Genomic DNA, 14,878 nt, shown 5'->3' with positions numbered 1-14,878 from the left:
TTGCATTCATAATTCAAAATTCAGACCGAAACAGATAAATGTATTTGTAGTTCACCTTGTGTTACACTGGTACTTTGAACAGCAAAGGAACAGATACCAAACAACAGGCACATCTGTATGTTCACAACCTGACTGGACAGTTGGTATGAAATGTACAATGATAAAACTTTCATTTTATATGCTAGTACACGTAAGACGCTCACCAGACCAAATATTGATGAGAAACTAAACACAAAAAGGGAAATTCTAGCCAAGCCCCCTGAGTTTTCATACAGATCAGCTGAGGCATATACTGGAAATATAAGGGCTCAGCACTTTTTGTCTATGCTCCAACTGTTGTGCAATAGCTTTCCCAAAAATACAAAAAAACAGTCTGCACTTCCTGATCTAGATCAGGAAGTATCAGATTAAATACAGGGTAAACAATACAAGAAAAATCTGGCTATGGATGCTAAAAAAATTTGTTCTGTGCACTGTGAGGCTAGAAACACTGACTGATGTGCATAAAATGCAGGTGGGGGTTGTCACAGGACTCCCATGTCTAGTTGCTATAGAAACAAGCAGGTATAGAAGTCAATGCAGTCTTACCTATGAATGGGATTGAATCCAGGGAGTCATCCAAGTTGTTGGAGGCAGACTTTTGCCGTGTGTCTCCCAGTCTTCTCAGATGCATCTCTCTGTAACTGTCATTAAACATCCAGCACATTGCCCCATCTGCAGAGCCAGCCTTCACCAATGGTGGTGACTTATGAGGACCTCCTTGGTTCTCATTGACAGCAAGGACATAAGATGGAGGACGAACGTGAGCAGATCCAGAGTTTTTGTCTCTTCTCAGAACCACAACTGTTGCATCAGGTCCTTCAACACCCTCTGAAAAACTACCATTAGTCCGTACGAGGGCACCAGTGGAACTGGAGGTTTCTCTGACCTTTGGCTTTTGGGTGACTGCACCATTAGTGCTGGGGGAACCAGAAGAAGCAGTAACTCCAATTTGTGGTTGTCTCTGCATGGACAATTTAGAAGAGGGACCAGAGCAAGAGGAGGATCGGGCTCCCAACCCAGACTCTGACCTGCTCTCCACTTTCAGACTGTCAGCGCGGCCCCTGAGCTGCAGATGGAGAGGGGATGGGTAACCCAGGTGGTTGCCCATGTTAGTTCTTTGGTCTTTAAGAAGGTCTGTGGTTTTAGTTGTGGATAAGGCAGGTGAAGTGTCTAAGATGGAGTTTTTGACAGGCAGACGTGAGGGTCTCATTATTAGACCGTCTGTCCTTGATGGTAGTGCAAGATCTGTCGTACCTTTAGTAAACACAGCCGCAGCTAAAGGCGAGTTAGATAGTCCTCGCCCTTCTTCCTCCTGTCTAGGGATACTGCTCTGATGAGGTAGAGCTCTCAGGCCCGCCCCCTGCCTGCTAGCCCTGGCTTCTTCTCCCCGGCAAAGGAGCAGTCTGTCCTCAAACCCAGCCCTGTCTCCACCTGACTGTGCAGGCTGATGGCCCAGGTAGTCACAAGACCGTGCCCGAGGTTTGGTGACTCCTGTAGGTGTAGAGAAAGGCAGAGCATCCTGGGAAACACTACGAGGCCAGTTCCTAGTTTGTATTGTCCTTTCTGCGCCACCTCCAAGCCTCTCTTGGGAGATGCTACGCGATGGAGTCGTCACTGCAGTACCATGACTGAATGCATCCATTCCACGGTCATTGGACGCACTCCTCCGTTTGACCTGCGAGCCCAGCGCACCTCTCTGACTGGAACAGGAGGGAGGTGGTATGCGCTGCTGGGTGTAGGCAGAACTAGAATTGGCAGCTGCACGCAAGCTGTCCAGGCGTTCCTGGATCGTGCGGGAGCCATAAGTGTGCAGCCGCTTGGCATCAATATAGTCCTTGTAGGTGGTGTAGTTTTTCCAGTCAATGTTTTGGTGTGGAGAGGTGGAGGGGGCTGTGGGAGACGGTGAGTAGTGGTTGGGGCTGGGTGAGACGGCAGTGGAGAAGGTGTCTGGTGTGCCAGCAGTGAGAGAGGGCCGTACAGGTGGCGATAAGGTGTCAGGATAGGCTGCTCCAGGTCTAGAAGTTGAGGATGGGGGGTAAAGTGGGGCTTCTGAAGGACGGGTAGAGGGGTATTGTAGCTGTGCACCCCCAGGCACTGAGGGAATAAGTGGTTTGGGTCGTGCTGAGCCAGAGTCTGCTAAAGGACTGTACCGGTTCTCCTCCGTCCTGTGGCTGGGTCCAGCCCTAGCCGCCCGAGACCCCTGGTCGACTGGATCAGGTGGCATGGCCACTGTTCTGACATTGTCATTATTACAGACACACACCACTGTCTGAGACTTTGATGTCTGCTGGGGTGGTGGAGATGGAGGAACAGGGATTTCTACACGATAGCTCTTCTCAGCAGCGCCCCCTTGCCTTCCAGGTCCCTGCACCGGCCCTGGAGGCATCTCACTGACAGCGGCAGGCTCTGTTGGCTGGGCCATGCCAGCAGCCTTCACTTCTATCCGAGGGTAGCATATGGGAGGGGGCTCTGGGATGTTCTGGGCATTTCCGCTGTATGCCTCATTTCCCTTGAGGTATGCATCCTGGGAATACGCCTGCAAGAGATTAGAGGACATTATGTCACTACGGTTGCAGAGAGGTTTAAGCTCTAAAATAGATCATGTTAACCCCAGAGAGATCATACCTAACCAGGTATTGGATATATTAAACTTTTTTAAAAAAGATGAGTAGAAATCAGGAAGGGCCATCTAAAAATGAAGACATTGAGATTACAGCTGAGCCTATATCGCTAAATCTCATCTTCATCTGCCGCTTATATTTTAAAACAGATTTGCAGATAAAACATTCCTTCTCAACCTTTTCCTACAATGCTATAGTACAGACTGGGAAAAGAGAAACAAAGCTGGAAAGCCGCGGATCCAGAGCAAGGACTAAGCTGGCTGGGGCTTACCCACCTTCGGTACAGGAGAGTGTGCCCTGACACAGGAGGAGAGGGTGAACGGGGGTCTCCTCTCTCTGCTGCTGGCAGCTAATGCCACTTCTGTCAGCATGGCTTCCCTGAAGGTACTTTCCTTGATTAAAAGTGCTATTTACAGCTGACTTTGGAATGAAATATCGGCTTCAGAGAAGTCCTGGCTGCATATTGAACAGGCTATGTTTCCTCATCCTTTCAGCGTGTGCTCTCTTGAGAAAATGAAAGGGAGAGAGTTGTGGCGTTGGACTTTAATCGATAGCACTCTACCTGAGGTGTCAGGTTACAGCTGCATTTACAGCAGCACATCTGCTGCTCGGTGCCTCCCCCTGGATCTACATGAGTCCTACAGTTAAACCAATTTCCTCATTGTGGAAAGCACAATGATAATCATTTGTTTTTCTAGTGCGCACACATCCTTCATTCAACCTGGTGTTTGGGAAAAGAAAGAAATGACCCACATAAGCTTATACATAGTACACATGCTACACATGCTGGGAATATTTTAGGGGATTGTCAGCTCCTACATGTGTAAATAAACGCTTTCAAAGATGTCATAAGACATGTGATTACAGTTTCCCTTCTTACCAGAGCAGTGATATCCCTGGAAAACTGCAGTCCACAGGTTAGATAAAGGCAAGCAGAGAAGAAAAGAGGGATAAAGAGAAGTGAACAGGTGAGCATGAAGAGGAAAGAGGCTCTGACTTTAGCTAAAAATACATCCTGCTGTGGGAGGGATGAATAGAGTCACCAGAGAGAAGAAAATATGAAGAGAAGAAGGAAAGTTATCTCCAGCAGTGTGCGGTGGTGTCCTCAGACCTGAGCTCCCTCCTGAGTCGCTGTTCCTCCTCATTATTCCGTCCTCAGAACACACTGTCAAATATATTCCGCTGGCTTTTTCTCGCCTTCAGCATACTCTGCATTTCTTTCCTTTGCTCTGTCACTCTCACCTGCTTGCTGCTGTGGTACCTCCCCTCCCCCTCGCTCTGGCTTCTCAAGCATTTTGTCGCACTTGTGTTACACACTCTTCGCACTAGCCTCTGTCAGCCTCACACTCATCTGTTAAGGACCCCGTTTCATCAGATGTTCTGTTAACGGCACACTTGCCTGATCTGCACTGACTGCAGACCGCCCTGTAAACACTGATCTGAGAGGGGGAGTCAGCTGACTACAGCTGCACTCCCTCTGGTAGTGAGTACATCCCAAAACAGAAAAATAGACATATTTACAGTTACCTCATGGCTTCATTTATCTTTTCAAACCAGTAACGATGAAGTCCACTGCAAGATTAAGTATTTAGTGAAACAGAGAGAAGACATATCTGTAACTTAAATCAAATCTTGTCTGAATATGCCTCATAAAACTGTCTCAGATGAAATAAATCTTGACTCTTGTTTTTCTGAATGGAAAGAAAACCACTAATTGCTTCATCTCAAATCCTGAGCCGTGACAGTGTTCATTCCCAAATGCCAAAAGCAAGATTCTATGGTTTTTCGTGGGCTGCAGTCTGCGATAACAAGCTATGAAAGGAATTTAGCAACACAGTTGGACTTGACTCAGTTCTCCTGAACTGAATTTCCTAAACAGAGGTGAGAAACATGTGGTGGGGGTGTTTTGACATGGCCTGGCGCTGTTTTATCGTCTGCGTGGCTCTGGACCCTGACTGATGACGAGGCCTGGCTATGACTAAATGTCACAAGAAGTCTCATTTAGGTTCTCAGTTTTGAGAAGTGGCCCAATGGCATGAGACAATCATTAAAAACTACGGCTGTGACTCCCTGTAGGACAGTGATTGTCTATTATCATGAAGATTTTATTCTTTGTTTATAAAGAACAATTCTGCCTTTATAGCAAAACTACAATATGTGTAAATTAAAGATTCATTTTTTAGCATATTTAGTGATGAAGGAATGCTTACCAGCTGCAAAATGTCTTCATCCTTTGGCATCACACAGAGTTCCAGGGAGGCATCACTGATGGATGGTGGAAGAGAAACAGAAACAAACAAAAAGGCTTTGAACACACGCTGTTATACTTTACTAGCTGCAGTTTGGTGAACTGTGAATGAATGTGCACTTTTGATAAGAAAATAGTTTCACAATGACTCTAGTCTTCTAGTAGTGGACCACAAATATGCAGCAAATAGATTGCATCGTCTGGCATAGTTTCCTCAAAATGAACCATAAAATGAAGCACTGCTTACCTGTTCTGGATCAAGGCTATGACCTGTGAGTATGTCTTTCCGATGATGCTCTCTCCATTCACCTTCACTATCCGATCCCCTGGACAGAAAAAGGACAGTAAATTCAACCGCACAGGGCAGCATGTGTGTTTCTCTGCTCAGAAAAATGATCTGAAATCCAGTCAATATGATTATTGACCAAAGAAACCGCTCTGCAGCAGCTCCTTCCAGCACAAACACACATCTGTTTAGATGAAAGGAGAATACTAACACATGTTTATTTGACGGACCCCATGTTAGGATCCATCTCCATTCAAGTTTTCTGAAGATGGCCATCTTACAGGAAAAGAGAGGCGAGGTGAGTTTAGGGGAGAAACCAGATAATTGTGGGAAAACACGGTGCTCGGCTGTCCCAGGAGAAGAGCGAACAGATAAAAGCAGGCAGCTTAGAGGGCTTGTCCAGACCACTTAACATTTCCTGTAACACAGACTGCTAACCTGGCAATAATGCTGACAGTACAGAGCTTCATCTGTCGCATTTACTTCAGGGAAACTGGAAGGAGCCGGTTCGTTTTTTCACCAAAGTGGAGTTTGTTTAAGTATTTTTATCCTTGCTTAAAATTAGAAAGTGGGAGACAAACAGACTGAAGGAAATGCTGGAATAACAGCATGCATATTACACTTTGTTCAACCTCCCACAAAGGAGCCATCTGTTATTTAGTAACTTTGTTTTGCCTGGCACTTTGCAAGGAAGCGGAGTTACCTACAATACAGACATGAAGAAATCTTCGCATCAAGCAGCACTTTGAGGTCAAACGTGAGACAGTCAAGAGTTAATCATAGGATCTGCCGGTTATCACAAGGAGCGAAACAGTCCTCAGAGAGACTGTGTGTGAGCGTGAGCATGTGTGTGTGTGCTTGTGTACCTGTACAGAGTCCAGCTCCATGGGCAGGGCCTCCCTCCTTCACTTGCTTGACAAAAATGGTGTCCATTGGCTCCAGGCGGTTCCTCTGTCGCCCTGGCAACGAGAGAGAGAGAGAGAGAGAGAGAGATTGGTCACACAGTGAAAAAGAGCACAAGTAGGAAAAACTGTACAGAAAGATGTGGGAAAATATTACAGCTAAATAGCAATTTCCTACATCAGCCAATACCAGGGAAAAATAATTAAACAAAAATATATACTTTTACTTATTTAGAAATGGTTACAGCAGCCGCATTTTTTGTAGTTTTTCATGTTGTTTGATCGCCATAATCTGTTTCACAATTTCCAGATGTTTATTAGCCCAAAACCATGAGCCTAAAGACTGATCAATGACCAATATTGCTTCTAATCAGACCTAATGAAGACATGAATTCTCTCTGTCCTGGTAATATTGAAAGACAGATGAGCAAGATGAGTTGTTTGAATGCAGAAATGGAGATATCTGTATGAATAATTATGCTAGACACAATTCATGGACCACTGTTTGCTGTCAGCACTGTGCATCAGATGCTGCGACATCCTTCCATGTACTGAAAACAGCAAGAAGAGGTCACAGTATGCTGACATGGCTGCGTGCAAATTAGCCACAGGGGAGGTTGGTTTCATGTGGCAGAGGAACAGCCGGCACGCCATGCACACTGAAGCAAGGTACTACAGCACAGCTAATGTGAGACATGAGATGTGTTTTTCAGATTGGTAATGTATTTAAATGTTTTAAATGTCTTTTAAGAAAGTGTAGTTATATGTGCATGTGTGATAAAAAAAGAGATGAGTGGCGTGTGATTAAAAGCGAAATCGTCTTTTCTCTGAGCCATAAGCCACAATCTCAGCTGGCCTCAGCTGCCTTTTCAAGCCCACAGGCTTGGAGGAAGTGCAACATCAGAGCATCCCACTGTTCTTTCCTCAGGGAACACTGACTAAGTACACATGCTCTTTTCATGAGCGTCTTGCTCTGAGTTCACACAGCAGATTCATATATTTACTAGTCAGAGGTTAGTTAGACATTCAGTATTCTGCAGAGGCCCGAACAGCTGGACTGGAGCAGATGTGGGTTCAGTTTGTTGCTGAAGAGCAACTTCAAAGGTGAGAAAAGTTTCTTTGAGTTGATCTAGGATCCGAACCTGTAACATTATATGAAGTTGTCGTAAAAGCACGACTATTGCCAGTGTACATACATATATTGTAGAATTCCTGCCGAGAGGAAACATGCAAATGATTCCAGCAAGGGCCTAAAGTACTGTGGGAGAGGCACCATATGTGTCCTCTTCCTTTCAAGTCAACATAACAAGTACACAAGTACCTCCCTCTTGTGGCTGAAAGTGTTCCTGCAGAAGACTTATGACATGCGATGTCTGGCAGAGCGCTGCAGAAATGAGCCTTCTGTTGTGATAAGATGATCTTTTTATGAATGGGTTGTGGTTGAACACATACACATTATGTTTCATTCAAGGAGAAAAAAAACATCAATACAGATTTCATTCAACTGCTACAAAATAAAGGAGGTTGTCAGGAACATTGAACACCTTCTGGTGTTTGTTTTTTATGTACACTGAGATCCAACACAGAGGCAATGGTTGTGTACAGTCCAACAGTTGTACAACGTATGATACACTACAGTGTTTCACAACATGATTAGCCCATTGTTCCAACAGCCTTTGACACTGTGTTTCATGTGGAAACAAATATCTGCAAGAACATTTTTGTTTCAAAAATCACTGGGGAAAACATTGGGGAACTAGTTGGCTAACTATCATACATTTTTGCTGGTCACTGAGCAAATGTTCTGCAAGAATCCTTGAAGCAAATGGACAAAACAGCTCTTTGTCAAGGGACCCAGTGTGATGCAGATTGGCCTTTAACTTAAAAACATAAAAATGTGTCATTGTGTAAAAGGACAAAGTAAAAGATGTCTGACAAACAAAGTAATCGTCACCACAGCTGTCATTTTACAAACAATCCTTCAAACTGGGTCCAAAGGGTCTGTGCCTCCAAACATGTACTGACTCTGAAGTCAACATTACATCCAATACCTGTAGGATTGTTTCTGATCCAGCAGAAGGCAGCAGAGGCTGTGAAATGTCATCTCACAGGTACAGTGTGGAATTGTTGTGTTTACTCTCCATGTCATGCTGGTTATGATCTAATCACAAAACCTGCTACAGTGTGGTTCCATGCCATGATGTAAACATGCACTGATGCATTAAGCTGTAAAGATAAGGGCACAGTTTGAGGACATAAGAGACCCACCCTGTTGATGCAGATGTCAACAAATGTGCGTCCCCTCCTGTCATCTCTTAACGTGTGCCTACTAGTTGGATTCCCGATCCCGAGCCAATCTAACTGAGCTTCAGCTCTGCAGCACAAATTGGATTCTGGAAGTTTCCGTGCCCTGCAGCTGGATGAACAGAATTAAACGTGGAAATTTAAAGCTTTGGATATTTTGAATGCTCCCAACTGTCTTAGCAGAGCATAAACTACCACATGGATTAATGAAATACATCAAAATGACTTCAACTGTTCCAAAACAGAATCAGAGTTGAATAACTGCAGCGGCTCCTGGGTGGTACTTGAGGAAAATGCTTAACATGTCTGTAAGAGTTTCCACTTCATCCTTTAAGATCGTAGTCAGCAGGTGTATGCAAAAAGCAGAACCTGATGAAAAATTAAATATAAGTAAGGTTTTAATTTTACAAAATACCATTGATGGCACATTATGTATGGAATTATCAATGTAGTAAAATGCATATAAACTATTATTTTATTGTATTTTATCCTTCTCTGAAGCAGCATTCAGACATCGTTTAGTTAGTCACTGTTGAGACCTGATGTAAAGGACATACAACAGCTATACCAATAATTAGCCATTACTTAGTGAGTGCTTTCCATGAGGCTCTCTGCTTTTTAGTAACTGCACTTTCAACATTGTACTAACAGAAGAAATAAATATACATGCATGGACACAATGCGTTTTATCTGTACTGTTGTTTTATCCTCTTTCTGTTTTATCAGCTTATTTGTTCACAGCGTGCAGATTTAAATGGCTCATGGAGGCTTCAAATTAGCTTCAGACAGATGCCTTTGTTGCGTTGTTTACACATATATAAGACTTCATCTGTGTGGTCCCTGTTAAATAAACAAACAGCTGCATGTGAAGCCAAAAGTAATCTGTTTTGTCCCGGTCATATTTCAGCTCCAATCTAGCCATTTGCAGTTAAAGGCCTTTACTGGCGTGCCTTAGTATCAGCGCTGCACTCCGGCTTGGCTGTGCTCCCTGGCTGCACAGCTGGGCCTGGTTGTGTGGGCCAGCTCTCCCGTTGTTTTGGGTTAGATAATGTTATTCTACAGAGGGCTGGGCCTGCTGCCCGTTCACTGCATTAACCCTGGTAATACCTCTCTATCCTGCTCACTGCTCTTTATTGCGTGTGTCACGTTCACGTTTACAAAACCACCACATTTTATGCAAAACATACAAAAGCTTCTGCAGATGTGTTGAGCACTTCAAACACTAAGATGGCTATCTCAGGCAGGTCTCCTCCAGCAGAGAAATATGAATAATCCAGACTCAAGGAGGTCCCCTCATAGTGTGGGAAGGTCAAAGCACAAGTAAACTTCACATAAATCCAAAAAGCATGGCTTCCTCCAAAAGCACAGCAAGTTTTACTGTCAAGTAGAGAGAAGATGAACCATCATGAAAGAAATTCTGTCTTCCATTCTCATAAAGAAACACTGTGCCCAGTTCATAGAACCAGCTCCAAACACAACCCCACTCTGAAAGCCTAAACACCTGTGTATGAGAGTCCTGACCTCTCTGAAATACTCAACAAACCCACATCCACACGAACTGACTGTAGCCTCGTTTCGAGCACATCACTGCATGTTGTAAACAGTCCTGGCTGTGCAGGAGTGTGTAAACTGTGTTTGTGACATCTTTTCACAACTAAAAAGAAAAAAAGAGACAATGTTTGGCACGATCTTTCATATTACATTCCATCCATCCGTTTTCTTCCACTCAATCCAGAGTTGGGTCATGAGCGTAGTCTCACCTGCTCCAACTCCTCCGAAAGGATACAAAGTCATACCCCGACTAGCTGAAATTCAGTGTTAACCTCATGTTGAAAGTTTTTTGACCTCAGCAACATACTTCGTTTTTAAAAAGCTTGCTTTGTTGCCTTCATGTGACTCACGTCTGTAATTTTCATTTTCATGATATTGCTTTGCCCATATTTGAATTCACAGTGATTTAGGTGGAATGATTAAAGATGACACTCTGCAGGACACTTAGAGATGACATTACAGCGTGTTCAGCCAATTGTATGTATTTATGACTGCCTGTTACTACAAGGTCAATTGAAGTCCCTATTGAGCGATGTTATGATGACTATGTACACAAACTCTATTGGTTAAAAAATAGAAAAATGGTAAAAGACCAAACGTCTTGTGACTTACTAGAGGCCATATCAAACATGACCAATACTGAGCATCTGTGAAATGATATCATCAACACAAGCAGTACAGCACATAACACAGTGTAACTAAATATGTGTGTGTATTATCCATCAGGGCTAAATTCCTGCATGGAAATCAGTCATTTCCCACACTTCCACATTTCTAACCTTGGAGAGACATGCCGACACAGAAACACATGCCTAACGGTACTACCACATCTGTCCACGCATCCACTCATCACAACAGAAACACACACACACATATTCACGCCTGGTGTTTTTCCCACTAGGGCAGGAAGGTAGTGGAGGCCTTTCCATCACCTTTTTTCTAAGAATTACAAATACCACAAACCACCCAGGGGAACGAGGATATGTGCTGACATTACTCACACATGGCTAAAAAAAAAACTTGATTCAATGTTTTGTTTCCCCTCTGTAAAACAAGCCAAACTATCCGCAGAGGGAGTTTAAGTTCAAGTGAGGGAACAAGTGACAAACATCTGGAGACAGATCGGGTGATTCTGGAATTAAACACGGCCTCCTATTTCTAGGAAAATGTCAAAATGGGCTAAACCCCTCCCTTGAACAGTGATTGTCCAATTGCAGCCTAAAAACAATCACATTTCTAAGTAGTAGAGCAGCAGCAGACCAGTACAGTGTGGAGGGTTTCTTGTGTGGCCTTCCTAAAACTGTAATGGAAATGCTAAAGTGTAAGTAATGGTGAAGTCCAGCAAGCACACTATCTGTGCTGCAGTTCCTCATTTGGCCACTTGAGGCTAGCTACAAAAACAAGTCCAGAGGATGTAAATAAATATGGAGGAATCTTTCAGGTTTCCAGAAGTGTTTTTAGAGGTTAGTGTAGTGACTCCAGCCAACACAACCATCATGGCAGCACCTGAGTCCAGCAACTCTTGTCAGAGTGAGAAGCTGCAAAGTTTGTGAGGGTTGTAACCACCCACACTGAGCCTCAAAACCACTTTTAGGGAAACCACTGAGTGATGTCACAGTGTCCATATATATAATCTCAAAATATATATATAATCTATAGGATTAGTTTGATTTTGGATCAGTTCTCAAGTGATCATTTCGAGAACTGCACATTTTATTTCACAGGGTGGAGGTTGAGTCAAACAAATAAAACATAGTTCTCAAGGGAAAAGGATGATTTTTAAAAGTGAAAATCTTACTACACAGCTGTGGTGCAAAATGCTTGACAGTAACAGTCTCGCTGTGGCTGGAAATGTCCCCAAAAAAGTGAAACCTGGATGAACTTGTTTATTTACTCGTGCATGCATGTGGACTGAGTCTCCAAAAGGCCATTAATAGCTCTACTTGGAGAAATGGGAGAAAAACATCTCAATAAAATGAGTCTACATTTACAAGAAAAGAAAAAAAAATTGAAGAGAGGGCAAAAGCAGTAGAGGCCATGTGAGAAGCACAGAGAGAAAAGACAAAACTTTGGACACAGCTTTGTTAAAAAAGGTGGGGCAATAAAAAGCCCACTGGAGAATACAGGGGAATTCTGTTTGCTTGTGCTGCATTTCACTCCCTCTGCAGACTCTATGGGAACAAACTGGAATAGGAAATAAACGCTGGCCTCTGCAGAGAAAAGAGTTTCACGTTGAACGAAAAACAAATATTTGAACAGATGGAGGCATTTTTATGTTGCTTCTCTTTCTGTGCGGTTTCATAAACATCGCACAAAATGGCCCATTCGGATTTTACCCTTCGACAACTTTGCTAAAATACACAGCAGAGGAGAAGAAGTGTGCGGGAAAGGAGAGGTGTCATTTCGGATGACAGCCTGCTTGGTATGCACACAACTGCTGTGAAAAGGAAATAAACACATTCATATTTGAGACGCACAACATCAGCAGCACCCCTGTTGTTACTTGTTGTCATGCACCTATGTGCCATACATCCATGTTTATGTTTATCTGTGTGTGTACATAAGTGTATGTGTTTTTGGAGGTTTGAAGTGTTTCCAGCGGCAACACCCAGCTAGTCAACATGCGGTCAGCCCAACCCCTCCTCCTGCTCTCCAAACACCAACAGCCTCATCACTCACACACACACACACAGGCCCGGAGGCAAGCAAACAAACTGCAGTGCAGCGTGCTGGGGAGGCTGCAGTGAGCTCCACAGGCCTGATTCATGCAGAATGAAACTTTTTTTTACAACATTACAATAACTAAGCACATGGAATGTATTACCAGTCTGCGTTTGTGTGTGTCTGTGCGTTTGTATTGACATGGTCGTCAATGAAGTCATGAGTGTTTCAGAGCGTGTTGTTTGTGAGCAGGCATGTCGACAGTTGTCACATGGCAACAATAACAATACAAAATAATAATAAAATAAGGCTATGGTGGTTGAGTTTGGTCTCTGGATAATTTATCAAAGGTATTTGCTGTTTCCATCTCTTGTCATGTACAATATTTAAAATGTATAGCTGCTACTCCGTCTTGTTAGCATGCAGTTATAAACATGTGTGTGAAAGGCAGCCTATGCATTTAATTTAGGGGCTTTTGTCCAAAGCAAGCCACAGAAATAACTAGCTGTATGATTAATTATGCTAATGTGTTTCACCACCTGAGATGCAGTATCCAATCAGCAGGAGACAGTTGTAATTCTCTTATTTATGTGCAAATGTGAAGCTCTGAACAGGTCAAAACTTGAAAATTGGAAAAACACTGGAGAAAAATGCCTTAAAGGAAAGTTTGAAATTAGTGGTGTACATATTTATTTGCTCATAAGAAAACTTATAGCTATGGTTTAGATTACACAAAGGCTTAATTTACCTCAACATGTTACCATTTGGTTTGTATTTCTATTTTAAGATATTATTCCTTTGAGGGAAATTCCAGAAATCAGTGACATCCTGCTACCTGTCAGCATCACCACCGTGGTGGGGTCTCACCTCCCGCTGAGAGGCAAAGAAGGATTTATAAGAGGCTGGAGCAGAGCCAAGCGACTTCCTGTGGCAGCAGGGGGGTGGAAAGGAGAGGGCAAGGGGGAGGCTCTCCAGGGGAGGATCATTACTCTCCATCTATTGAGCTTTGAAATGAATGGTTCTCATGCTTTTACCACGTAGGACACACAAACCCGGCTTTCAGGTAACACACAGAGGAATCCAAGATCAGAAAAATGTGTAATACTGCCATGTAAGAATGTAAGGGCTTTACATTTACTCCCTAAAGGGTTTCCACTATCCACAGAGCAGCGTCTTGTATGTGTTAAATGTTTTGAGATGACTAAGACACGAAGAGATTCAAATGGGGGGGATTGTGAGAGGAATGTGACACCACAGGCCAGGAGAGGATGATGAGGGACACTTACGGGAATCTCTCAATTTCCCACTGAGTGGCATTAAAGAGTCAGATTCATCACAAAGCACTGCACTCACTCAGCTTTAGCCCTGGATTTTCTACCTCTCCTGTACACTCAGGCCATAATGATTCACTGAAACCACACCTGGAAGGACTTTGGGGCCATTACAAGTCGAACAAACAGCTAATGATGGCTATCTTCTCTATTTTCAAGAGCAATACACAAGGTTACATAAACATGTTTTGTGTGTGTGGGCATATTTGAAGGAGCCTATGCCCATGATCTTTGTGTGTCTATATTTACAGACATGGGATGTGGTGCAGGGCTGTTTAAGAAGGCTCCTAAAGAGGAGCGCTTCTCCTGCATTCATGCTGGGTTGCAGACGTGAGCAGAATACTGAGGATCTGGAATGACAAGCCGGATGCTCTGAGGAATGCTGAGGTCTTGCCAAACTAACAGCATAGGCAGCCCCGACTGCAACACAATACAGCCTGACTGCCTTACTGTGTGCAGAAATAAAAAATCACCTGTTTAAAGGTTTTAATGAGATGCTCAAGCCCAGACACAAAGCACCATCAAAATGCATTTATTTCTATCTACAAAACTGGCGAGAATACATTAGTGTAATTGGCTGTCAATCCTAATTTGATTGTCTTTCAGTGCAGAAGAGCTGAGGGTAAATGGTTTCTGTGCTTTTCTCAATGAACACCTGAGCTCCAGGATTACAAATTACATCTCTAATGCTGCAGTTCAACAAAGAAAAGTGTTTCTCGACTTACCTCGGCTGCCGTTCTCTTCATCCTGGGAGAAAGAAAAAAAGAGAAAATAAATTAAAAAAAAATGTCAATTTTTTTTTCCAGCTCAATTGCCTATGAGTCAATGTAAATATATCTTTCTTCGTAATTACAAATGCTATATTTACAAGTTTCTAGAACTGCAACGATTACCAAATTAATTATCTGGTTCAAGAAAATACACATTTATTT

The 14,878-nt window shown here is 43.3% G+C and overlaps 1 protein-coding gene across 4 annotated transcripts in view; it reads right to left on the bottom strand.

Annotated features, from left to right (window-relative positions):
• LOC114452934 (rho GTPase-activating protein 21-like) overlaps positions 1–14,878 on the bottom strand; it is a 34,054-nt gene that overhangs the window by 12,448 nt on the left and 6,728 nt on the right. The window contains exons 3-8 of one of the 4 annotated variants that reach the window (XM_028432466.1): positions 14,672–14,693; positions 6,064–6,156; positions 5,159–5,237; positions 4,874–4,928; positions 3,544–3,567; positions 589–2,578 (exon numbers count right to left, since the gene is read on the bottom strand). In XM_028432466.1, coding sequence (XP_028288267.1) covers positions 589–2,578; positions 3,544–3,567; positions 4,874–4,928; positions 5,159–5,237; positions 6,064–6,156; positions 14,672–14,693 — 2,263 coding nt within the window. Of the gene's footprint in view, positions 1–588; positions 2,579–2,938; positions 3,516–3,543; positions 3,568–3,905; positions 4,174–4,873; positions 4,929–5,158; positions 5,238–6,063; positions 6,157–14,671; positions 14,694–14,878 lie in introns of those variants that run through there. The other 3 variants (XM_028432470.1, XM_028432469.1, XM_028432467.1) reach the window with 3 other exon arrangements.

The sequence above is a fragment of the Parambassis ranga genome, chromosome 20, assembly GCF_900634625.1.
Source record: "Parambassis ranga chromosome 20, fParRan2.1, whole genome shotgun sequence".
NCBI classification, from domain to species: Eukaryota; Metazoa; Chordata; class Actinopteri; family Ambassidae; genus Parambassis; species Parambassis ranga.
The sequence above is the reverse complement of the archived record's forward strand: the minus strand, read 5'-3'. Positions and strand labels throughout refer to the sequence as shown.